This window comes from Trachemys scripta, chromosome 9 (assembly GCF_013100865.1).
Source record: "Trachemys scripta elegans isolate TJP31775 chromosome 9, CAS_Tse_1.0, whole genome shotgun sequence".
NCBI classification, from domain to species: domain Eukaryota; kingdom Metazoa; phylum Chordata; order Testudines; family Emydidae; genus Trachemys; species Trachemys scripta.
Window position 1 is genome coordinate 67,969,716 of NC_048306.1, and position 27,785 is coordinate 67,997,500.

The window sequence follows — 27,785 nt, forward strand, 5'->3', positions numbered from 1 at the left end:
GCTGTCTACCCAGTGGGCTGCCTTGGAACCACAGACCCTGCAGTCCCCCTATCCAATGCAATCTGGCAGGTGAGCTGACAGGAAACCAGGCAGACCTCTAAACCTGCCTGTAATCTTTCTATTTGAACTTCATCAAATCAAGCTGTCTCCACTAAATGTTTTGATTTTGACAAATTGGCAAAAAATGTTTTGTCAGATTTTCCCAACCAGCCCTAGTATCCACCATTTGTTCTTTGAAGGTATAGATAAGTGAACACCTGTGACTAGAATGCATTCCAGTGATTTAATTAGATACTTAATGTTTCAAATACTGACATAAGAAGTAGTGTTGGAAAGAGCTATTAAAGATGTAATGATTTTTCCACTAAACTTTCAGTTTAGTAAAATGCTCAATTAAATAGATTGAACTGTAATTAGTTGTTTCATCTGCCTTGCAACAAGTACTACAAGAAAACTGAAGAGATGTCAAATTTCAGAGTTGAACCAACTTTTACCACCTGTGTATACGCTCCTGAAATGCTATTTTTTATTTCTGTTATTAAAATAGCACCATTTTATACAACCAATATTCTGGACATAAACCACACTTTAATGTCACATCCTGAAGCTGGAACTCAGAGATAAAAGAAAACAGGAATTGGTTTTGAAATTGAAGACTTTTTAAAAAAAATAAACAAAAAACCAACCAAGAAGACCTCTTCATTCAAGTTTTATTTTTCTGCACTTTTACCGGGAAGTCACCTTTCCATGTGAATGATTACACGTTTGGGGAAACTAGTTTGTATATAATATGGACATTTTCTGTATTTAGGCATTTTAAAACCAACTAATTTAAAGATTAAAATTCAGCAATTAGCTTTCTTTTCATGAATAAGTTATTTCAATTGTAAATACTGACTCAAATTTTGATGTCTGAATCACACTTATACTTTTCTGTGAGCACAAGCACGTGCGCATACACAGAGGCCCTTTCATTACTCATTTGAAATATGAATTTACCAGACATTGTTGAGTTTGTATTAGTTAAGCTCTCATAAGCATCAGATAAAAAACTCTAATTGCATGAAAAAAAACATTTACAGGTAAAAACTGTATAAGCATCCCATTCACAGCTGCACTACAATACCTCAGTTCTACTCAACTTGTGTTATTTAGAGTCACTGGCAATTATCACAACTGGGCTTTCCTACATGCGTAGGCTTCTTCTTTTTTTTTTTTTTTTCTTTTATTTAAACACACACATACATAATAAATAAATAAATAAATGAGCAGGGGAGATCAGACCACCACAAGAAACTCATTTTGACCTCATGTCTAACCAGGTGAAAGATTATTGCGCTACTGTGTGTTACCTAGCGTAGGCTGTAAACACCACTAAGCCCATGATAATGCAGAGGTGTTTACAGGCATAAAGTACTAAAAGTCTCAGACATTTACCATGTTACATAACTAGTCTTGACAAATTCATTAATATCTCTGAGGCATTAATATATTACAATAAAAGGACATATGTGCGCAAAATCCTTTGGTCACTTTATACTCAACCTGTCCTTGCATTCACACAGTGTAAGAAAATATATATTTAAAGCATATTTTAGATTGAAGTGGTCTGGAGCAAAGTCTTTAAAACGTCTTCACGTGAAAGAACCACCAAAAATGGGAAGCAGTCCACTGATTACTGCAACTCACTAAACTGTGCAGTAAGGGCATGATAGGCTGTGATTCTACCCGAGTGCCTGGGTCAGTATATACAATAGGCACAGTGGAAAAGCAGCTGTTCTCCAGGCTGCATCTTTGATTCTGCCACAAGTGCTGGATCTCTTTAGAGCAGTAAGTTTTCAGCCTTGTTTCAACTCAGAAAAAGGTCAAGTCAAGGCTGGGTTTAGCTAACGTGAGCTAGCTACGCCAGATCTAAACGTGACTGCTTTTCTTCAACACAAAGCCATAGAGGTCCAATCTCTGGCTTGAGGCGAGATGGAAGGTCTTTATATCTTTTATCTTCAGAATCAAAAGGATTGTTAATTTAAAATTTTGGACTAAATTAAATGTATGTTTTGAAAAGACTGAAATTTAAAGACTCAGACTGTTCAGGATGTTTTTTGTCAAGTTGCTTTTATGCATTGACCAATGCCTCTCTACTCTCTATATATAATGTAATCCCAGCACAACTATTTCATTAGTTCATGAACAAAGCCCATTACAAGCAAGTTCTTATTCTGGGATGTAGTTAGTTCCCAGATTGACAAAAGGGGTTATTACTACTAGTAAGTGAAAAGAGTTCACCAAAGAAAGCCACTCAATTCTATCAAAAAGCTACGAACTTAAAAAAAATAAAAATAAAAAAAAAATGAACAGGTTAGCAGACATACCTATTTTCATTGCTCATGCAATAATGATTCAACTAAAACTGGTTTCTTAATTCACATATTCATAAACATTTAAATTGGTACATTTCATTATTCATTAGTAGTTTAAACATAAATGGTACCGCTAACATAAGATCATCTTATGCGTGACATTAGTCCTAAACTGATATTATGTATGAGTAAAAACATTGTTTTCAAACTAATGTATCAAAATTTAGATTTTTGTCACAAACCACAATTATACAGTGTTCATCTTAGATATCAGTACGAAAGACACTGATTTAAAATTTAGTTTAGTCAGATACCTTGTTTATCAGATGCTCAGTGACGACTTCTCGTAGTCCAGTGTATAATTTTTCTCCATGTTTATGTAACACCATAGTATATGCATTCCTATACAGTTCCTCAAAGCTGAGACCACTGTTATTCTTACGCTGGATCTCTTGGATCGCATTTTTCAGGAGATCCCAAATGCTGTTTACATATTTCTCATCCATGGTCATCTGCAATATTGAAGAAAAGAAATGAGTATTTTCCAGAATTAAGAACTTTGGCTACCAGAAAATTAGCTGGAAACCACTGTAATTTGAAAACAGCAGTAATGGCTTCTGTCAAATTTCTCCGATTTGAAATTTATGACATTTATCAGAACCTTAGATCAACAAGAGTTGACAAGACTGGTAGGGATTAACTGCACTGAGTCAAAGACAGCCTTTGCTATGATTTTTCCAAGTACATGGTCAATGGCATCTTTTTAAAAAAAAAAAAAAAAAAAAGACAGACATTTTTTCCTTCAAAAATAGAGTTGTCATAGGATTCAACCCTGATTCCACAGGGAGAAAATTCTTGTTTTCCCCCTAAATATAACAACCAACTCCAGTTATCACCCACCCTAACATACAACCTGACAAATCTTGGGCCATGGTATACGCCTCACCTGTTTAATCAAGCTTTTAATTGACATACCTCATAACAGTGATCCATATCAGTGAATTATTTGTTTCTAATTTATTTTAACACGGCTATGACCACAGTAGTGAGTGTTGAAGAAATATATATCTATATAAATGACAAGTATTTAGAACAGATGAAGCACTGTTTTAGCAAACAACCGTCAAATACACTTAATCCTACAGAACATATCCACATTGCACAGATGAGGAAACAGCAATTTCATGAGTTGTCAAAGGCTACATAGGTTTCAGAGTAGCAGCCGTGTTAGTCTGTATCCGCAAAAAGAACAGGAGTACTTGTGGCACCTTAGAGACTAACAAATTTATTAGAGCATAAGCTTTCGTGGACTACAGCCCACTTCTTTGGATGCATCTTCAGAATCAAAAGGATTGTTAATTTAAAATTTTGGACTATGCATCCGAAGAAGTGGGCCGTAGTCCACGAAAGCTTATGCTCTAATAAATTTATTAGTCTCTAAGGTGCCACAAGTACTCCTATTCTTTTTAAAGGCTACATAGTGAGTTAGCAGCAGAGCTGGTACTGATTCAAGATATGTAGACCCCACCTCTACTCAGAAGTCCTTCTTGGAACAGCATCCTGCGGTCAAGGAAGCCAAAGCCCTCCGGGCGATACCATCTATGTAGCCAGGATGTGTCTTGTCTCTGCCTGGACCCCTAGCATTGACTTGAACGACTGATGAGAAATCCATTTGCACAACAGCTCATTCACCCTTACTCCCAGAGCACTGCTGGCACTTCTCATCTGCTCAGGGTCATACCTCACAGAATCATTAGTGCCCACATGGATGAGCAACATAGGGTAGTGGGTCAGAATCCTTGGCAATCCTTCCGTAACTTGTCATATGGGCCCCTTTTGCAGGCAGCACACCCCTGAGATGCCAGATCAGACCATCAGATGGATGTCTCCGCCCCCCCCTTAGAAAGGAGTCACTGACCACCACCACCACCCTTTTTTCCTCTTGGGAGTCTTCGAGGTACATAGCTTCTCCTCTTCCACCTTTGGGAGAGAATCCTCATTCTTCATTGCCAGGGCAGCATACATTTTTTCCCTCTTTATGAACACTGGGTTGGGAGCAGAGGTGAATCACTGCCTGCTGCCAGAAGGAGCCAGCAGCCAGTTTTCCTCACTGGGAAGGAGCATTTTCCTCCTCCCCTAGTTGTGCATGCCTAAACTGATCTGCAGTTTAGACTAAGGCCTAGTCTTCACTTACCGGCTGGTCCGGCGGCACGCCATCGATGTTCTGGGATCAATTTATCGCGTCTGGTTAAGACGCGATAAATCGATCCCGGATCGATCCCGGAAGTGCTCACAGTCGGCGCCGGTACTCCAGCTCGCCGAGAGGAGTACGCGGCGTCGACGGGGGGAGACTTCCGGCCGCGTCTGGACCGCGGTAAGTTCGGACCAAGGTACTTCAAATTCAGCTACGTTATTAACGTAGCTGAATTTGCGTACCTTAGTCCGAAGTCCGGACTAAGTGGGGACCAGGCCTAAGAGGGTGTGAATTGCAGCATGCACCAAAGTGCTATACTGTAATTCCCTGTGTGGACACTTTGGGCACAAACTTAAAGATCCCTAGTTTGCCTAATGAAGTCCTCTAAAACAGGACTTCATTAGCGCCAACTAGGCTTCAGACGAGAGTCAGTGTCAGACATGTAAATTTTAAAGATAAACAAGACTATATTAAAAATAGGATCACTTAGTAATACATATTAATATTTTGAAGATGGCGATGGGAGGAGAAATTCTTTGCAATTAACCTTTTAAGAGGTCAGAATCCAGATAAGTTGTGTACTATTCAAAAGCCTTGGGAACCCAATTTTGAGATTCTTGCCATTTGTTCTCATGCATTTTGCACTGGATATGTTAAACCCCAATTTTGGCCATAGTTAAGAGGACAAGGTATATATTTATGCAGAAATTAGTCTGACTGATCTAGGGTATTCAGATTTCAGGACTTGTCTAAGCAGGCCACTTTACTTCTGAATGAGAACTCCACATAGGAGTTAAATGCACTTTAGCTTCAAGCTTTTAGTTGGCTCATCTTAACTTTCTTGAGTGTCCCAGTATAGACATGCCCTCAGTTACTTTCAGCCTCTTGAATTTTCTTGGTTTTATGTTCTATCAAGAGTGGGATGTGGGAATTTCCACAGCTCCCTTCTCGTAGCTCCAGATCATTCCCTCTTCTCATGTCAAGATATAGAAGAAACATCTTTTTTTTTAAATTTACTTTCTCCTGCTACCTCTCAGGCTGTATTTACCAAATATTATTCTCTATCATGGGGAATTCATTGAGAATATGAATATGGAGACCTCCAAGATTAAGGAGGCAGTTCAGCTGGAAAGGTCTTCAGTAGCACAACTAGGGGCGGAGGAAAATGCTTCTTCACGGTGAGGAAAGCTGGCTGCTGGCTCCTTCTGGTTGCACAGAGTTGAGGATTGCTGAGCCAAAGGAGGTATCTGTGTCCAAAGCTTGAAATAGTGCATAATGCCTGGTGAAAGTGTGTAAAGAGCCCCAGGTGGCTGCTCTGAAAATCTCAGAGAGGGGAATTCCCTGTAAGGAAGCTACTGGAACCACTTGAGCTATCGTAGCACGGGCCTGACAGTTTGAGGAGGAGGGGCTTTCATAACATTATATGAGAGAGAAATGCAAGAGACTATCCACTTAGACGGTCTTTGGGAAGAGATAGCTTTCCTTTTCATTTTCTCGGCAACAGCAACGAACAACCCTGGAGATTTCCGAAAAGGAGGTGTTCTTTGCAAAAAGAAGGCAAGAACCCTGTATATGTCTAGGGTATGGAGTCTTGCCTTCTCCATGCTTCAGTGAGGTTTAGCATAAAACACTAGTAGGTATATAGCCTGGTTAAGATGAAACTCAAAAGGCACCTTAAGTATGAACTTAGGATGTAGACCTAAAGAAACCTTGCCCTTGTGAAACACTGTGTAAGGTGGGTCTATCATAAGGGCTCCAAGTTTCCCTACCCTTCTAGCAGAGATAACAGCTATCAGAAGGTGATCTTCAAAGAAAGGTGCAGAAGGAAACAAGGGGCTAAAAGTTCAAAAGGACAGCAGAAAGAATGAAGTTCAGATCCCAAGCAGGAACTGGTTTCAAAGCTAGAGAAAATGTCCTTATAACTTTGTGATAGAGGGATGAGTAAAAACAGGGCAGCTTTTCATCAGGGACTGGAAAGAGCTCAGAGCTGCCAAACAAGCCAGGTGTCTTTAGCAAAAGAAGATACTCCAATAGGGGAGCGATACCTGGGACCTCAATAGGAAGTGATGCTGCTGGCATGAAAGGGAGAGCAGTGCATTTTCCCACAGTGAGTCTCCTGCTGTTCTGGAGGATGGCTCAAACGTCTTGAAAGAAGGCTTGTTCTACGCTCATTGTCCATCCTAAAGCTATGCTGCCAGATGTAGGGTGCTGGACTGGGGTGCTTCACATTGCCCTCATTTTGGGACAGTAGGCCCTGGAATTTGCAGATCGAGAGACATTGTAGATGCAATCATGTCAATGGGGTGACATAAGTGCATACCTCCAAGTGGCCAGAACCAGGCAGGATTGGGCTGTAGTCTGAGGGCTGAGATGAAGCTGGCTGATGAGATCCCTCATGGCCAGGAATTGGTTCAGAGGTAAGCAGGTCCCCCTGTGTCTAAGTTCAGGTCCACCCGATTAATTGTATGGTTTGTGCAGGTGTTAATATGGACTTGTCCAAAATGACGGGAATCACAGAGTTAAATTGTGGTAGTGACTGTTGCTTGTACCTCCTGGTACGACCAACCAATGAGCAGCCAATTGTCCAGGTAAGGAATATCCATCTCCCCTGTCTACAGAGGTATGCAGCCATCACCACAACACCTTTTGTAAATAATCTGACGCCATGGAGAGGCTGAACGGGAGCACCCTGTATTCAAAGTGCTCCTGGCCCACTGTGACCTGCAGGAACTTTTTGCGAGCAGGATGAATGTCCAAATGAAAAGAAGCATCCTTCAAATTGAAGCCTGCAAACCAGTCACGTGAGCTGAGGGAGGACGTATAGGGGCCAAAGTGCTCATTCTGAACTTTCAATGTTGTATAAAGATGTTCAATATCTGAACAGGTCTTCACCCCCCTTTCCATTCTTTTTGGGACTGAGGAATTACCTTGAGTAAAAGTCCTTCCTTATAATAGGGATAATAAATTCTGTCAACTTTAATTTTCTATTTTTTGCTGGGACTGGGATTAAAATTAGAACTTGCTATTTTATCCTTTTCTGCCTCTAATTCACTAAATATAAACGTAAACAACCCCCTGCTCTAATCATAACTCACATACTGGGGCCACTTCAGAGAACTGCAGAAGGGAAATGCCAGGAAATTTCAAGCTATAGAAGACAACTTTACAAAGCTATCACAAAGAATATTTGAAATATATTACTTTTTAATATTTAATATTAAATATTCCATCTTTTGGTGTAGCTTCATATTCCCCTTCAATTAATTATCTCTCTCTTTCAAGTAGCAGCAGCACTTGAATAAATTTTAGGAAATGGGTTTGCTTAAGTTTTATCATGACAAATTAAGAGAATATTATCCCCTACTCAGACATCAAAAATAGTTGACTTGCTTTGCAGCAATGGTTTTCTAGCAAACCAAAGCTTTCTAAGAACTTAAATGACTATGTATTGCAGCAGTGAATAAGTTTTGTACATAAGTTTTAGCAAGAAGAGTCTTACGGTTTTCCCCCGTTAAAAAGCTCTGTTTAAACTTTTGCACAAAATACGTAGGACCTTACACTGGCCAATATTTGCTTCCTGAAAACTAAATAAGAATGTCAATGAATGGTTACCTCTGGGTTGTTTAGCTTGTGAGGCTGTCACAAATGAAAATTTTTAAATAAAATGAAAATATTTTTCTAAAGACAGCTGTAACAAAAACTGTCTCCATAAAAACAAACATACTGAAAGTTCCACTATGGTAGTCAAGAGACACAAAATTAGTTTGTGATGTCATAAGAACATTTATGTACTTCTGAGATCTAGATTGAGATCCTTGGATAAGAGCTGGCATATATGTTTTATTAAAAAATTAAAGCCCTGATTCTGCAATTTGATCCACTAGAGCAGACCCCTGACAACAAAAGGGTGCTCACTGATCCACACTAGCAATTCTGAGTGAAGAATCAGCCCCCAATGTTCTTCCTTGCTCATTCCCTCCCTCGCATTGATAGATTTACTTAAACTGTTGATGTAAATGTTTTAAAATAATGAATTGCTGTTTGGTTGTAGCGTTCAATTTGTGCACTATATTAGCTTTCAAATGAAAAATAAAAACTAAATCATTGTTGCTTGTGAGGGCTTTTCAGAACCCATTTCTTAGACAGTTTGAGGATGGAAGATTGAAGGGAGGTGGGTTCTTCTAAATTAAACAGTAGGGTGAGTTGCAACAGCGTTTTGCAAAGACTTAATGGAGAGGGGACAGTTCTTTCCAATTTAAAAGATTAAATTAAAGGGCAACAGCAACAAGATACAGACAGAGTCAGAAGAAATTTTCTAACACGCAAAGCTGGCTGGAGTTTCATCATCTAACAAAAGAGGGTCCTGTGGCACCTTTAAGCCTAACAGAATGGGATGTTTGTGTAGAGAGCCTCTACATCCATGGTGGCTAGGATGGTGTTTTCTGGGAGGTCACCAATGCATTGTAGTTTTCTCAGGAAATCTGTGGTGTCACGGAAATAGCTGGGAGTGCTGGTGGCGTAGGGTCTGAGTAGGGAGTCCACATATCCAGACAGTCCTTCAGTGAGAGTGCCAATGCCCGAGATGATGGGGCGTCCAGGATTTCCAGGTTTGTGGATCTTAAAGGTGCCACTGGACCCTCTGTTGCTTTTTACAGATTCAGACTAACACGGCTCCTCTCTGATACTTGACATCATCTAACAGTATTCAGTGCCCCATATAAAATAGGCTTTAAACCATATCCTTATCCTGATCTGGCAGTGTTTTTGACAAATTTAGGAGACTGAGAATTTAAACAAATGAACAGAAATTTAACTATCCTTTCTCTTCTAGAAATGGCCCCAACAGAATGAGACTGACACACACAGGTCAAGCAATGAAGGAAAGTAATGAGTCTGGATTTCAGGTTCTATTTTTATGCCATTCTATATTTTCCCCCACAATTTTAATGTCTTGTAAATTCCTAGGAAAATAATTGTTTTTACAGGTTTGTTTGAATTCTGACTGTAAATTAAAGCAGTCACCGATTCTTGAGCAATCAAAGAAACAGAGTTAATATACTCAACAGCTCTTTATAGTTGAAAACTTATTCTTGAAAATTAACAACTTTGTATTTAAACTGACACCCAGAATTCCTAGTCATTGCTGCCATCACATTGTTCACTCTGCTTATGTGTTCTACCCTTCCCCCCCACACTGCATCTGTATGGTCTATTTAAATTGTAAGGTCTTCAGGGCAGGGACTGTTTTCTACTCCAGTGGTTCTCAAACTTGGGCCCCCGCTTGTTCAGGGAAAGCCCCTGGTGGGCCAGGCCGGTTTGTTTACCTGCCGCGTCCGCAGGTTCAGCCGATCGCGGCTCCCACTGGCCGTGGTTCACCACTGCAGGCCAATGGGGGCTGCAGGAAGGGCGGCCAGCACGTCCTTCAGCCCGCACCACTTCCTGTAGCCCCCATTGGCCTGGAGCAGCAAATCGCGGCCAGTGGGACCGCGATTGGCCGAACCTGTGGACAGGGCAGGTAAACAAACTGGCCCGGCCTGCCAGGGGCTTTCCCTGAACAAGCAGCAGCCCAAGTTTGAGAACCACTGTTCTATTTTATACTGTAGCATAGTGGGGTCCCATGCTTGGCCAGCCCTTAGGCACTGATAAATAATAGCTAGTCATAGAATGCTATTATCCATGCTGTCTGATTCTGTGAATAAAAACGACTTCCCTCCACATCTGTTAATCTAGCACTTTTTCCATCACTAATTTTATATTTAATATGAAATATTTGTGACCAACCGAAATACCATCTTAAGCTGAAAGATCTCTAACTAAATACAGAAAGACTGAGACCAGCATGCTTTAAAAAACAAAGGTCACATTTCACAGGATATCACAACTGTGAAAGGATAAGTTTTTCGATGCCTCTCTAAAATGTAGTGGATTATACACATCACAGGGTCAGAAATTAAATCACTTAAGTGTTATGTTTAACAGTATTACTCCTATATGGAATCAGAATTCTGTTGCTTTGTATACTTATTAGGGATGTGAAAGGTTAACCGCCAAGCATTAGTCTAAGCGGTTAACCCGCCTTAACCGTTAACCCTGCGCCGGCCGGCCAGAGCAGCCTAGCAGGCTGGCCCTTTAATCAATTAACCGTTTAAACAAAATATTTTTTAATCATTTAAATGGTTAACTTTTTAAATGGTATGTACATCCCTAATACTTATTACATTATCACAACAGAAGTAACACATAATTCTGCTATGCAATTATTTGTGGTGGAAAGTTACAAAATCTATTGTGGACAATTTACTCCTTTCATTACAGATAAAAACATGAAATACTGCCTACCACCAATTAGAAATTCAATGCATAAATCAAAACCAGGTCACCAATTTCAGTTCCAAGATTCATGCCAACAAACGTCTATGACTCTAAAAAAAAAAAAACCAACACAACACAAGGTTGCAACATGAAGCACTTGAAGTCAGTGAATATCGTAGTTTCTTTACGACAACCTTAATTCCGCCCCTTGTGTGTATGCTTTGTTCTAATCTGGATCTTACTATTTATTTTCCCCAGAACACATACATGTCAGTTGGTGAATTAGGCAACATTCTGAAGGACACCATCCTCGAACTGCTGAAGTTGGACAGTGTACTGTGAATCCCTGTCTCATTTCCACTTTCACATATTGCATTGAATGAGGCAGTGCTCCTCATGGGCCTGGGTTCCAAATGAGCCCTGCCTCATTCCACACAAATCCTGAAGTATCATAGTACCTATAATTTCTCATTTTTATCATCTTCCTTTTCTGCAATCCCAATAAAAATGTTTTTCAAACGATCTCTCATTTCTGCACAAAGTCAGTGCACGTGCTACATAAAGTCACAACTCTGCCAAATATAAATGGCTCTTCAACAGATCACCAAAAAATATAACTGTAAACTAGGCACCATCTCCCTGTTAAATTTCAAGCTCCTATCACCTCACACTGAGGTGCTAGAGCTGTTCAAAAGAGCTGCAATATTTTGGTAACTTTTTTTTAAATGGCTTAACCAATTTGCTCAAGCTTTCAAATTAAGCGACTCTCTATCAGAAATCAAATACGGAAGGTTTCAGCTCAAAAGTCATAAATTGGAGAAAGTTATACCAAACTGCAAATGGCCCTTTGAAATGGAAATGCTTATACAACCTAAAATACAGACATTGCCTATAATATTAACCAAGGATTGCAGCAAATATTTAGACACATTTTCATGGTGGTCATTGCCATAGTGTTTCAGGTCAGAAAAGATTAGCATGTATTATATAGACTGGCCATAATGAAAGTGCTCATTTTCGAAAATATCTGTTTGGGGGAGAGAGCGATCTGGCTATACTGTGGAATTGTTCTAATTGATTTTAAAGCTAGCTCAACCTAACCTAATTTTAAAACTTGGCTAGAGCCAAAGCAGAGACCTAGATTCAGGGGTTTAAAATAGCCTGAGCAGTTTTATAAAACTGGTTTCAAAACAGGTTAGAAAACTTCTCCAGTGCAGGCAGATCCAGTCAGCCTAGTGCATCAGTATGCATGGCAATTTGGTTTGGGAAGAGTGAAGAATCAGAAGCTATCCTTGGATTCTTACTTAGCAAGAGTTGTATGAGATGAATTAAGTGGTTTGTATCCAGGAAGGTGCACTGTGTGTTTTGTCTGGTCCAACTAACAACTTCCAATACAAATGTGATATAGCTAACATAGGAGGCCACATCTCACTGCCTTGACCTCTTCAGTTCAAGTAAATTGCCGTGCTTGTGATCAGTTAAAAATGACAGGAAATAGTTTACCAGGAGCTCAGAATTACACAGTAAAAGAAAAATTAATCCATCCTGAATGAACTGGGAGAACAAATGCAAATAGTGATATCTAATTCCTCTTACTCATCCTCCACCCAAAATAGAACAAAACGGAATCATGAAACAATACAAACTGAAATATACTGATCTATGAAAGAGGAATCTAGTTCAGACTTGCGACAAAGCAGGCAAGGAAGTCCTTTTGTCACATGCCACAAACATCAACAATTCCAAAAACAGTTTATTTAAAAGAGAACTAGAAGATAATCATTGTTTCTAATTACAAAGAAAGGTAAGTCATTAAAATACTGTCTTAAATGTAATAAAAACACTCAATTAGGAAATCACCACCTTGATAATTCAGAGATATCAAGGACTTAAAAAAAAGTTTTCCTACTAGAAAGTGCAAGAAATGTGAATTTCAAAGTTGCTGTAACTTAAGTTGTTTAAATGTAAAAATCTACTAACATTGATCTTAAATTTCTAAACAAACATTAAACGTTTTGAATAGATACAATGTTGAAACTCATCTCCAATATGTTCTAATAGGAAAGAGGATTAATTTCATCTTATTTGCAATCACAAATTGGGCTTCCTGTATATGTTCATCTACATGTTGAAATATGTTTACATGCATGACATGTGGGCACAATTTAATGGTCATTCTGGCAGAGGTGGTAGATAGATCTGAGAGTTAGGGCATGATCCTGCGCCACTAAAGTCAATAGGAACAGGATTAGTTAAGCACATAAGAATATGTACTTGCAAGATGGTCTGTATGTGCTTCGCTGTTTTTCAATCTTATTGAGGCTTTGGGTTGATGAAAACATCACTTCAGTAACCCTAACGCCAAATTAACAAACTTTATTGTGCAGCTATTATGTCAGCCCCACTGTTATAACAGCATCAACTACATGCACTAAAGAGATTATGAAACAGTGACAGGTACAGTATTTTATCAACTGCTTTGAAGATTCCTTTTACTACTTATATTTATTAATTCCTTTTACTCATTATATAGATTCAGATACCCTTACTCACACTCAATACCACCTTAGGCAATGCTGAAGTCATTGGAACTACTCATTGAATAAGGTGCTGTACGAGTATCAGAATCTAACCCAGGGGTCGGCAACCGCTGGCACGCAGCTCGCCAGGGTAAGCACCCTGACAGGCCGGGCCAGTTTGTTTACCTGCCATGTTGGCAGGTTCGGCCAATCGCAGCTCCTACTGGCCGCGGTTCGTCACTCCAGGCCAATGGGGGCTGCAAGAAGCGGTGGTCAGCACATCCTTCGGCCCGTGTTGCTTCCCGTAGCCCCCATTGGCCTGTGACGGGTGCTTACCCTGGCAAGCCGCGTGCCAGAGGTTGCCGACCCCTGATCTAACCATAAAGAATCATTTACCTAAAATAACTACTTATTGGAATTATCCATCAACCTCAATGGGATCTGAGTACCTAACTGCCCTGAAAATCCTTGTGTAGGATTCAAAGTATTTCAGATGACATTCCATACAACAGTTTTCCCTGTAATTACTGTAACAGATAAAGTGCACCTGTTCAAATAAGTGGCACTACATTTCAGCCTTCAGAGCAATTGGGAGAGAATGATCTGAATCAGGCAGGGCAGGGACCTGAACTTGTGTCTCCCCATCTTAGCTTTGATAAATATTTCTAGTACCATTTAATGCTAAATATACAGAGCAGCAGTTTCTCTCTCTCTCTTTCTCCCCCCACATATCACAACTTGAGTATATTAGAATAGGGATCTATTATAACTACACTGATTAAAGTTATGACAGTGGTACACAAAGTACTTCTGAGTTGTAGATGTGGTATCCTAAATCAATCTGAGAGACACCGATGAAGAACTGCTCTAGAACCAATGTTTGTTATAAATATTTGTAATGAAATAATGGGAGATTAGCTGATGCAAAAGGGTTGTGCAGGCCTGGGTGCACACAGAGGTCTTCCAGGGGGTACATCAACTCATCTAGATATTTGCCTAGTTTTGTAACAGGCAACATAACAAGCACTAGCAAAGTCAGTACAAACTAAAATTTCATGCAGACAACTTGTTTATACTGCTCTCTCTATATATATATTCCAATTGATTTTATAATTATATGGTAAAAGTGAGAAAGTAAGCAATTTTTCAGTAATAGTGTGCTGTAACACTTTTGTATTTTTATGTCTGATTTTGTAAGCAAGTAGTTTTTAAGGGGATATAGAAGATAAATCTGAGTCCTGAAAGGGGTACAGTAGGCTGGAAAGGTTGAGAGCCACTGATGTAGGGCTTCCCAAATCTATCCCAAGAATCCTGACTTGAAATATACATAATCATTTTATTCTAAGATCTGTTCTGACAAATTTTCTTTAAATAGACATTTTTAAGGCAATACTCACTAAGAAAAAAAAATAGTTAACTGATTTTACACACCGTAGGCAGAGATCATTAATTTCTCCTTTTTGCCAGCTCATGTCTATTGATTACTACAAAAGCTCAGACATTAAAAAGATACTCACTTTAGAGCATGATGCAGATGCTATATTGCAAAGTCTTAGTTGGGAACTAGTAGGAGAAGGAAAAATATTATTTCCAGAGAAATTGGGGCATGGGAAGACACCAACTCTACTCAGAGGTACCCTCTTCCGAACTTAACAATTCATTAGTTCATCAGCCTTTTAGCTCTAATTCAAAGTTTCCTTGAGCCACAATACTAAATACCCTCCCGATAACCAATTTCAATCTAAACCCCACTAGAAATATACCCATATGATTAAAAAAAAAGTGAATTTACAAATAGGTTAAATGATTAATATTTTGAAATTGTTATGTAGATGTTAAACAGAATATATCAAGATCAAAAGGAAGTGTTCCAAGAACACACCAATGTATATGGGAAACTTACAAAGATTATAACAGCATTCCAAAAGAAGAAACATAAGGGAAAAGAAATGCTTCTGGGCTTGAAGACAACTATTTTTTTCTCATGATAACCCCACAATACCACAAGGAGTTTTAGGAGAGAGGCCTAAAAGGGACAAAAAAGGCCTACTTTTCCACTTTGTTTGAAGAGAGTTGTAATACATTTAGAATTTTGTGCATAATCTATATTGGTGCACTATGGTAACATTTTTTCTTTTTTCTCTCCTATATTTAACATATTTACCATAATTTTTGGCACACAGGAAGCATTGCCTGGAAAACCCTAGCATTGGAACAACATAGGAAGAAAGCAATGAATTAAGAGTTGTACGAGAACGTTTACAGGGCATCTGCCCTCACTAATCTTAGTTCCAATTTTCTCCCAAATTCACAAGCATCAAAGTTTCTCCCATCCCTCCCACCACAAGTAAAAAAAAAAAAAAAAAAAAACCAGCCAGGTGTGTGTGGGGGGGGGGGGGGGGGGGGGGGGGGGGAACACTAGCACGTCAATACTCTAGACTGGAAGAGTGAATGTGAAGAGCTGCAATGGACTACTTAAACAAAACCCCTTTTAGGTTCAAACTAATGTGAGACATAAGGAAGACTGTCAGTTTTGTATTGCACATATCTTAAACTGAGACTACAAATACACCTCTACCCAGATATAATGCTGTCCTTGGGAGCCAAAAAAAAATCTTACCGCATTATAGGTGAAACCACGTTATATCGAACTTGCTTTGATCCCCCTGGAGCCCTGCTTTACCTTGTTATATCCAAATTTGTGTTATATCGGGTCACGTTATATCGGGGTAGAGGTGTAGTAAAGATTCGCTCTGCATTCCATATTTCCACACAAGTATAATAAATCTTAACCAGAACTATAAACAATTTACATCTCTCACCTCTCCTAATTCCACCTTATTTTACGGTCAAAGTATCAAAAAGACTTCAGGCCTGTAACCAGCAACAACATGAATACCAATTTAAAGAGTCTAATCAATTTTGCAGCACACATTGTCCTAATAAAAAAAAGTGATTCCATCTTCTCATGATTATACACACAGTCCCCCGGAATTTTTTCCCTTATTTTCCCCCACCCCATAAATCATATAATTCATAACTAGCTACCATATACAAAAATCTGCCCTGATCCACTTCTGCTTATTCTCCAGAACGTACATCTTCATATTACCTGAATATTTATTTTGATTAAATTCCAAAGAGAGCAATTATACATTATAAAATCTACTTCATCCTAGCATAAAGCTGTCATTTTTTTCTATTGCAATGCTTTCCCATACCTTGTTTCTCCCCATTCCACTAATTCTGGGAGGATCAGTCCTTTTCCAAAAAGAAGCTAACACACTTCACTGATAGCAGTCAGTGAGTCAATATCCCATAACCATGAGAGCAATCCGCAAATCAATAAGCTCCTTCAGTCTGTGACCTAAAATAGAACCATTATGGGTTCGGTGGATTGGCTAACTTCAGTTATTTTGAAAATTCTATTTGTTATTTTCCTCCAAAAATCTATTATCTTAGGGCATCCCTGCCACATGTGCAGAAGGTCTCTATTCCTCCAAATTCTCTCCAGCATTTATGACTCCTTTTTAGCTTATATATAGTGAGGTACTACTGATATGGTTTTGCAATAGTTGTCCTTAATTAGTTATATATATAGCTCAGGTTTTGGTCCTCCTCCAGACATTTTCAAATTGCTGCAAAGTTAAATTTATTTGTAGATCCTTTTCCCATTTTTCCAAAAATAAAGATCAAGACGACAAGACTGTCACTAACAATCTGCTAACACGTGGAAGTCAGACCCAAACTACAGTTTTATGGAGCTCTTCGTTTTCTGTATCCTGAAAACTCAAAAAAGTAAAGACAGTCCTAACTCTACTACCTGTAGCTTAATTTAAAAATGTAAGTCCCACAAGCAAAATAGAACCTTAAACTATTAAAAACAACCTGCTTCCTTTAGAGGGAGCATAGATGGACAAGTCTACTAATTAGAAAGCTGCAAAAATTTTATTTTACATTAAATCAAGAGCCTATACTCACACCCCTATAGATTATTAAAAATGTTCCAGGCTGCATCATCTGAAGGAAGCAATTAACAAATGAAACACCACACAAAAATGAAATAGTATTTTTTCAGAGAACCCAGTAATATATGCAACCTTCATCTAAAAGGTCTTACAATTATATAGCATCTTCCATCCTGCATAAGTTATAAAGCAATTCTCATTTAACTCATTCATCCACCATTGATCGCAGATACACCTAGGACAAAATGGGGTCAGTCACTGCTTAACAGCAGTTAAACTACACAACAGTTCAACAGAAAACAACCACCACCAAATCCACTGAAAAACTAATTTAATCACCTAAACTAAAATTTGGCCTGAATACTAGTGTTGTCTCCTTCTCTTGCAAAGGCTGCCAAGGAATTTTTACCAATCACAAATGGCCAAGCTCTTTTGTTTTTCCATCTCATTTAAAAGATGGTAGTAACCTCCAGCAGCAGCAAGGTGCTTTCCAACACCATGCTGAGGTATTTAATTCAGTACCAACTTAGCTGGAATCATGGGTACCCAATACCTATCAAGACCAGGCCCTCAGAGAGAAGTACTGCTAAATCACCAACATCTATAAGACTTGGGAATCGCCTTGAAACTCTTCCATGTAAGGGCTGAATAGACTTGTCCCTGCCTATCTTGAAAGATCTGATGACACCACAGCTAGACACATAGTATGGTCATAGAATTGGAGGGGGGGGGGGAATAGACATTTCTTGTAAAAATTCTAAAATTAGTATTAGCACACCTTTATCAACTCAAACACCTAAAACGCAGTGAAAATGAACAGATGGCTAGTTTTCACAGTCCAACCTGTTCAACTCCATGCCACCATTTAATCTGAAATATTAACTAAAACTAGTGATGTTCTTTCAATGTTCACGATTAGGTAAAATTTAAGAGCATTTTCATATTAAAGAATGTATACCATTGTTAAATGGGAATTTTCCAAAACAATGCCCATTTCTTTTCAACATGGTAAATAACGTTGCAGCTTTGGGGGGGGGTTTTGTTGTTTTTTTGTTTTTTTAATTTCAAAGCCCTAAATGTGTTACAGTGAAACTTAACTGATGAATATCCAACTTATTACTACATATTTTATTATGGGCTAAAGGCTAATTTGCTTTTATAAAAATATGGCTTGCGACTGTGAAATATAGCATACGCTCACAAAGGCACTGATGTGATATGTTTATTTAACCATATGGTCTGAAGTGAATAGTACCAGTCATTATGTTGAAATTAATTCATTTATTTGGAGCTGAACAAACGTATGACAAACCATCTTTCCTTTCTCCCTTCACCCCATCCCAAAATGCACACCACAGAGAACACGTACTATGAGTCTAAGGCTATGTCTACACTACAGCTTATGTCAACATAATTTATGTCACTCGGGGTGTGAATAAACCACCCCTATGAGCTACGTAAGTTACACCAATGTAAGCGCCAGCGTGGACAGTGCTATGTCAGCAGGAGAGCTTCTCCCGCTGACGTAGCTACTGCCGCCTATGGAGGTGGTTTTATTATGCCGACGGGAGATGCACTGCAGCTGTGTATTTGTAGAATGCCCTAAATGTTAATACACCAGTAACAGCTTCTGCCACCTGAATACTCACAGTTTTAGACTAGTTCAACAAATTATCCAGGTTCTTTCTGAAATCTAGGCTCAGACTCATCCATGTGAATCTACAGACGTTAAAGCAACTTCTTTAATGCTTGGATGGATCCAAACATTATGATAGGTAATGTAAATTTTAATTTCACTTCAAGGTACACCATGTACCCCCCCTCTACCTCCCAGGGTCAAAACAAGCCATAAAAGAAGCTAATGCTCCCAGAAGTAGAGTTTTCTTTCAGCCATGCAAAGGCCACAGGTACCAGCCACTCTGATTTGGAGAACGTAGGAGTGTTAATGAGACTATCAGCCTTCTTTATTTTTTAAATACAAAAATTAAGCCACTCTCGCTTTGCTCTGCAACAATAGCTTGGAAAACTTAAAACTAATGTAAGCTGATCACTGGGGTTGAAAGGAACAAGCAGCCAGGCTACACGTATGCAAAAGAAGGTTGGGCAAAGTGAACATAACTATCCTATCCATTCCATATAAAATGCATCAGTTTACAGTTTGGGGTATATTTAAATAGACTCATTTTACATAACACACATGTATGGGATCTCTCTAACCCTCTCCAGAAATCTTTAAAGTAGCCCTGTATTTATTGTTGCAATAACAGCGTACATAAATAGCTGGTTACATTCTGGGGGTTGGCAGAAAAATATTTTGTAGGATTATCCAAAAATAAGAAAGAGCTCTACAGGAAATTAAGATGGTCAAAAGCATTGACAAAATAAGATATATAAACAAATACAATAACTCACTTCAAGTCAGACTGATCTAACCAACCAATTTCTTGTAGATGAAAGTTAATTTCTTGTGATACAAGTAATAAGAATCCTTGGTGAGAGTCCATCTAACAGCTCTTAAAGTCAGGTTATTTGTGTAAATTTATAAAACTTCTTGTTGTTAGCTCAATGTATTTTCACAAGAAACTTATAGAATTGGATATATTAAGGCTATTTTGTCTTATACGCTACATTCTGACACTTCAGTATACACTCATGGCCTTTATCTTCACTGGTCAAAAGTCTCCACAAAATAGTTCAAATGTAGCTGCAGTAAAGTGAGGCCTGCACTAACTCATCTCTAACAAAGTTTTAAAGACAGAACTAGCATGCTTTTGCTCCATCCACACAGGTCAACTAAATCATGTTAAAATTATATTTGTTATTTGAGAGCTTTTTAAATAGTCCTTTAGCCAGCAACAACTGGCCCATTGTGACTTGAGTAGAGAAACGCAACACAAGAACGCTATAGTACTTTAACAAGAGGGTAAAAGATGGCAAAAAAAAAAAATATAACTCCTTCCTTTATTTTGGGAAAATAACTAGAACTTCAGTGTGTGTTTTGTGCAGCAGACATATTACTCTGCAAAGGCACTGTTTTAGTCCCTCAAATGTGAACAATGTTTACAAAAATATAGTTAATGTACAGACATTCTTTATTATCAATATACAACATAATATTATGAATTAATCACTTGCCACATTTAACATGTCTAATCAAACTTGAACATCCATTGCAGTGAGAGTTTTCCTGGCTTCCATGTAACAGATAGCTGACAAATTAAAGAGATTTGTTGAAAAAAACTTGCAGAGTTTATTTAAACCCTATGCCAAGTTTCATCTCCAAATTTTTATAGCTGAATTATTGATGCTGAAAGGTGTGTGTATAGGTACATATTTTAAGTGTTAAGACTATCTTGTTATATTTTTGAAAATGGCATTATTGTACAGGCTCTGTACTCCTGAAAGTTCATACACAAGATTATTTCATTGTACAACCTTAAAGTAACCGTTGTATACCTAATGCAATATACAGAACTTTAGTAACAAGATGATAAAAAGTTATTTCCATTACTCTTTCTAGATTTAAGTAATTTCAAAAGGTAAAATTAAGAAAGAGCCCTAAACCATCTGTTTTTTTGTTTGTTTGTTTGGTGGCCTAATCCCACAATCTAGCCACACTCAAATACCCATATGCTGTAATGTGCATGTAACAAGACAATGTTGCATCAACACCTTTTTTAATGTCAGAGTTAAACCGACCACACAAACTTATTTCTTTCTATTGTGAATAGGAAGGGTGGTTTACCGCTCAAGGAATTCTAGTCATTGACTGCTTCTGACTACTGAACAGCCAGCCCACTTCAGCCTCTAGATTCTTAAGTACTCTAAGGCTAAGTCTTCACTACCCGCCTGAATTGGCGGGTAGAAATCGATCTCTCGGGGATTGAATTATCGCATCTCGTCGGGACGCGACAATCGATCCCCGAATCGACGCTTGTACTCCGCCAGCGCAGGTTGGAGTAAGCGCCATTGACGGGGTAGCCGTAAAGGTCGATTTGCCGCTGTCCTCATAGCCGCGTAAGTCGGCTCGGATACGTCGAATTCAGCTACGCTATTCGCGTAGCTGAATTTGCGTATCTTAAATCGATCTCCCCCCCCCCTCCCCCCGTAGTGAGGACGTAGCCTAAGAGTCTGTCTATCTGCAATTAGACACCCCCGGCTGGCCTGTGCCAGCTGACTTGGGGTCGTGGGAGCTTTTTAACTGGGGTGCAGACATTTGGGCTTGGGCTGGAGCTCTACGATCCTGTGAGGTGTAAAGGTCCCAGAGCTCAACCTGCAGCCTGAGCCTATCCACACTGCAACTGAACAGCCCTTTAGCCAAGCCCTGGGAGGCCGTCAACTGGCACAGGCCAGTCATGAGTGTCTAACTGCCGTGGAAACATAGGAACTGTTTAATTGTGGTGTAGATGTTCGGGTGGCAGCCTGGGCTCTGGGACCCTCCTGCTTCACAGGCTCCTAAAGCCCAGGCTCCTAAAGCCCAGGCTCCAGCCAAGCCTGAGACCTGGTCTACGCTGGGGGGGGAAGGGGGAGAGGGGAAATCGATCTAAGTTATGCAACTTCAGCTACGTGAATAACGTAGCTAAGTCAACGTACTTAGATCTACTTACTGCGGTGTCTTCATTGCGGTAGGTCGACTGCTGATGCTCCCCCGTCGACTCCGCCTACACTCCTCGTTCGGGCGGAGTACCGGAATCAACGGGAGAGCGCTCAGTGGTCGATTTATCGCATCTTCACTAGACGCGATAAATCAACCCCTGCTGGATCGATCGCTCCGGAGGTAAGTGTAGACGCCCTGAAAGTCTACACCACAATTAAACAGCCTCTTAGCCCAAGCCCCATGAGCGCAAGTGAGCTATCATAGGCTGGTCGCAAGTTTTTAATTGCAGTGTAGACATACCCTCTGCCACTGCCTTTGAGGGAAGGAAAAGCAGAGTCAGTGAGATTCTGTATACCAGCAGCTGGTTAATACTGAAGGACATTTCTATGGAGGGGCATTTGCACGAATGTGTGTTTCTACACTCCTTAATTACAAGAAACTAAAAAAAACTGTGAAAAAAAAGTAACTTTGCAATAAAATAATGATTCTTAGGTAGAGCATTTGTGATTGAGCAAGTTTTTAACACTGTGTTTACACTTGTGCTATTTTTAATTCATATATGAACAAACAGCAAAAACGTAACAATTTGAAAAGAAAAGTGCAAAATTATTGTACACCTTTCCATTATCATTCACCCATGTTTATTATAGGAAAGAAATGCTAAAAATGTTATAGATAAGTACAGAATATGAAGGGCCATGGCCATCATTAGGGAGTAACCATGACATTGCTAGATTTCAGGAACCTTACTTGACCAACAAGGTTACCTTTTCCAGATAATGGAATAGTAAATATTTATTCCCACATTAAAAACTGAAACAAAATGAAGGAAATGGAGATGTAATACTGCTGAAGATATAAGACAAACAAACAGAGAACACAGAAATGGCACAACACTAGCAATATTAACAATTCAAAACTAAGAATGATGCATCAGAATTGGAGAAGGTGAAAAGAGAGAACAGTAACCAGATATGAAATACAGGTCCCAGTCTTGAAAACACATGTAACTTCATTTACATGAAGAGTCCACTGAAGTCAATTGAGCAAATTACACACGTGCCTACATCTTTAGAAAACTGGGGTTATAGTTTTTGGGGAGTGTGATAACTTTTCTCTCTTGTAATTACTCGCATGACAGTAAACACTTAAAAGCTGTCATTCACTTCCATGTCCTTTTTTCAGTTAGAAATCCTTCATGAATTTTTGACTGGGTTTGGTTGCAAAAAAGGAAATGTATTTTACATATCAAAACCTGAAAAATACTATCAACAGACGTCAGCTTCTACTTTGGAGTTTGGAGGCCTTGATGTCAATATATACATTAATGTATTAATTTTTAAGGAACATAATTAGATAACTTTTGTGAAATAACTGTAATCCATTCTTTAAACAACTCAAAAGGAAAAATTAAAACAATGCTAACAAGAAGCAGTTTGAGGGGTAAAAAAAAAAAATCAAGCATTCTCAGCATTTATGAGAGCAGGGCTCCGTGTGAACATTCTTCACCCACGAACAGCATTTTATATGCTCGGTTAAAAGAGCTGTCAAAAAATAAAATGTAAAATAATGTTTATTCTAATCATTGAATTTACCCTTGTTCGTTTTCCCTCATCTACATATATAAAGAGATTTTATGCATGGATCCTATTAGCCAAATTTTAAAAGATTGCCAGAAAACTTTTATTGTACAAGAGTAGTTTGCTGTAAAATAGATGCACAATTTTTGTCACTATTAAGTTTTATGATAGTCGCTCTATGGCAGAGGTTCTCAAACTGGGGGTCGGGACCCCTCAGGGGGTCACAAGGTCATTACATGGGGGGTTGCGAGCTGTCAATCTACCTCTACGCCAAACCCCGCTTGTCTCCAGCATTTATAATGGTGCTAAATATATTTAAAAGGGTGTTTAATTTATATAGGGGGTCACACTCAGAGGCTTGCAATGTGGAAGGGGTCACCAGTAAAAAAGTTTGAGACCCACTGCTCTATGGTATACAAGCTGTCTAAGGCTGTTTCAGCCAACCAATTATTATTTTTCTATACCTCCAAAAGTTCTAATTCAATGCATAAACCTCCTATTAGAAGAGTGTATTAAAAAAAAAATAATTTCTTTGGAGATCACCAGCCATAGATCACTTAAAACATTCTAGTCTTTTAATACACAGTACACACTGCTCCTTCCTTTGACATTCACTGTTCAACGTAAAGAATTATTGTTGATTAGAAGTAGAGGTTAAGAGGGAAGCTGTCCAGTTGAGTCAGAGTCCTAAATGAAAAGTTCCAGCAATTTAAAGAAGTCTTAAAATTCTCAACTTCATTGGCAAGAATTTTGGCTAAGCAAGTCCTCTGCCATATTATGTGCTGGTGAACTGATGTGAACAGGTATGTCCAGTTTATATGTGAAGGCAACACATATGAATTGTTTGCCACTGGCTACCTGGATCAGGTGTAACATCAAAAGTTATGATAAACACTAAAAGCCAATGACTCAACAGAGCGTCTCCTTTTTAACGTGTGTGTGTGTGTGTGTGTGTGTGTACACAGACACACACTTACTTGCAGGAAATCACGAATGATGACTGAAGTTTTCATATTTCTTGTAATGCTAGAAACCATTAACAGCAGTCTTCACATTCATGTGCTCTAACCTTCAACTGAAGAAACTGTCAAAGCACCAGCACAGATTTATGGCAGTATAAGTTAATAACTAGGCCCATTCACTCAGTAACTAAAGTGGCTGGTAATCTCACAGCTGGATATATGAAACAATCCTATGAAAGTTACACAGAGGCTATGTTGCTACCAACTCTTCATGTCACCTGACATTTTACCATCTGACCTAAAATCCCTGCAACATGAAGTCTCCCATATGCAGAAAAACTAGCCCAAAGATGGATTTATAAAACTCCTTATTTTGTTTACATACATCTATAACTTCTGATTCCTTGTCTGAGAGCCTTTCATTGGAAACTGCATTAAATATATTTTCATAGCATATTTGCATAGGTTATGAGAGGGAAGAACCACCACCGGTGCAGGTTCCTCTGCATGCTTCTTGCTGTGATGGAGGGTCCCCCCCAACCAACTGTAATGTGCACTCCCCCAATCCCCTGTAAGTGCCTGTGCCGCTGGCCCCCAAACCCAATCACCAGTGTCTGTAATGTGCCCCCCCCAAGTTCTCATGCCCAGTGAGTGCCCGTGCTGCCACCTGTCCCTCAGTCCAAGCCTCCAGTGCCTGTGCCACTGCCGCCCCACTGAGCACCAGTACCACCACCCACAACCCCAGTCCCCAGTAAATGCCTATGCAGCCAATCCCCTGTCCTGGTGCTAGTCCCCAGTAAGTGCTCGTGCCAGCCCCCTCAGTAAGTGTTTCCGCTGTCTCCCCTCTCCCCCAAGCAAATGCCCATGCTGCCACCTCACTCACCCCTCAGTCCTGGTCCCAGTCCCCTGTGAGTGCCCATGCCGCCGCCCCGAGTGCCAGTCCCAGTCCCCAGTGAGTGCCCATGCCGCCACTGCCCCTTCCTCCCCCCAGTGCCGGTCCCAGTCCCCAGTGAGTGCCTGTGCTGCCACTGTCCTCCCCACCATCCCGGTCTCAGTCCCCAATGAGTGCCCGTGCCCCCCCCGGTCCCAGTCCCCAGGGAGTGCCCATGCCACCGTTCCCAAGTCCCAGTCCCCAGTGAGTGCCCGTACCGCCGTCCTCCCAGTCCTGGTCCCCAGTAAGTGCCCGTGCCACCGTTCCCAAGTCCCAGTCCCCAGTGAGTGCCCGTGCCACCGCCCCCCCCAGTCCCAGTAAGTACCCGTGCAACCGCTCCCAAGTCCCAGTCAGCACCCGTGCCACCGTCCCCTAGTCCCGGTCCTTCCTCCCCCGCTTGGCCGCGGTGACAGGTTCCATTGTGCTGATAACAGATGGGGGCACAGAGCGTGTCATCCTCCACTCCCCGGCTCCCCAGCCCCCAACTCCTTTCCCTGCCCTCCCCCGCATCCCCGGAGTTTCTCCCCCTCGCCCCCAGCCCGCCCCCCGCGGGAAGCAGGGTGACAGACCGGGCGGCTGCGGGGCCTGCGGCCGGGCGGAGGCCGGGGCCTGGCGCGGAACCGGTGCCCGGGTACTCACGGGGAAAGCTCGGATCCGCATCTTGGTGTCCTTCCGGCTGCCCGTCCCCTTGCTCAGGTTCGACATCTTCGGACCCGGCTCGAGCGGCGCCTCCTGCGGGGTGAGGGGGGGGCTACGGGGAGACCCCGGGCAGGAGCCCCTGGCGACCTTCACTCCGGGCGGCGGCCCCTGGGGTGTGCGGGGCGGGGAGGAGGGAGGCGGCTACGGGGGGTTCTGGGCGGCGGTGGCGCAGGCCCCTATCTCCGGCGGCGGCGGCGGCGGCGTTTCCTTCACCCTCGTCCGCCGCGATGGCGGACAAACATCGCTCAGTGCGCAGGGCCAAGCGCCCCCCCCACCCCTGAGACAGATCCGGCCGCGGCGGCAGGAGGGGCGCGGGGAGGAGCACGGCGGGGAGGGCGGGCGAGGGGGTGGGGGCTCTGCTGCCTAGCTCTCGCGAGACTTCGCTCCGAGCTGTCACCGGCTGCAAAGGGGGGGGGGGGGGAGAGGGAAAGGCAGGAAGGGAAAGCGCGCTGGGGGAAAGGCGGCCGCTGATTGGCTGAGTGCGGCGCAGTAGGGGAGGGGCAAACGCAGAGAGGGTCCCATGGCTGGCCTGGGGAAGGGGTGCCTGGGTGGGGAGGGAGCAGTGGTGGGATTGGGGAGAGGGGGTCTCTTAGCAGCCCCAGCTGCTGTAGAGAGTCTGGCAGGGGCCTCTCTGGGCCCATAGACACCACATACTGGGCCTAGTGCTGCCCCTACTCATTGCAATCAGAGCCTTGGGCCAGCTAGGACTAAAGTGCCTCACATTGTTAGCAACTGGCTGAGCGGGCACAGACGTTAGGTCCTGTCTACACTAGCCGCCTCGCCAGCTCTCGTCCTTTTACCTCACGTCTCAGGTGTTTTTCTTAAAGTCAGGTGACTATGGAAGACTCACAGCTGTCCATTTTTTTAAACAAAGTGGGGGGGAAAGTTGAAAGTGTGACCTGAGTTCACCTTAAAGCTCGAAGCCTGAACAGAAAACAAAAAGAGACCCGAGCATTAATTATTTTTTTTAAAGTTACAATTGAGGAGGATCTGACTTGTGATGTTTGAACAATTGGAGTTGGCAATAGTTGACCTGAAATTTGTCTGTCTATTGCTATCACAGAGGCAGCTCCCATGTTGGTAATAATCATGCAATTGGTAGCATAAATGAGGTAGATGCCAGCATTCACCAGGGTTTTAGCCATCGGGTTGCTAGACCTGTGCTGAGATGGTTATTAATATGCTGGTAGTTTGGCGACACTAACTAGCGACCGATGGTAGCAATGGTGGGAAATCTAAAGGAAACAAAGTCAAATGTACACACAGCCTTAAACATAGGCCTTAAACATAACTCCTCTCAAACCTGTATGGACAGGGCAAAAGCAAACTGTGTCTTTAAAAGACAGGCCAAGAAAAGAACTGCACAGGCATATTGTGCCTTTTCCTGTTATTTATCAACCTGAAGTTTCCCTGCGGTTAATTTTGCCTCACTGAGTCATGGCACTCATGGGTGTTGTACTCCTTGGGAGACTCATAGTCATGTTGAAATACATTTTTGTTTTCCTTTTTTTAATTTGCTAATCACAACATATGCTTGAGAAATGAGGATGCCACCTGAAGCAATACCTGTGTGAGAGTGAGGCTAAATATAGGTCACTTGCAAATTAGGACAGTTTATATAACAGGGATGGATGTTTTGTAAATATCAGATTTTGCAAGTCAATGG

At 41.0% G+C, this 27,785-nt stretch overlaps 1 protein-coding gene across 1 annotated transcript in view; it reads right to left on the reverse strand.

Moving 5' to 3' along the window:
* The window catches only part of CUL3 (cullin 3), a 109,335-nt gene extending 82,897 nt beyond the window's left edge, over nt 1-26,438 (reverse strand). The window contains exons 1-2 of the mRNA XM_034781197.1: nt 26,060-26,438; nt 2,672-2,869 (exon numbers count right to left, since the gene is read on the reverse strand). Coding sequence (XP_034637088.1) covers nt 2,672-2,869; nt 26,060-26,125 — 264 coding nt within the window. The 5' untranslated portion in view covers nt 26,126-26,438. The remainder of the gene's footprint in view (nt 1-2,671; nt 2,870-26,059) is intronic.
* Nucleotides 26,439-27,785: the final 1,347 nt, after the last annotated feature.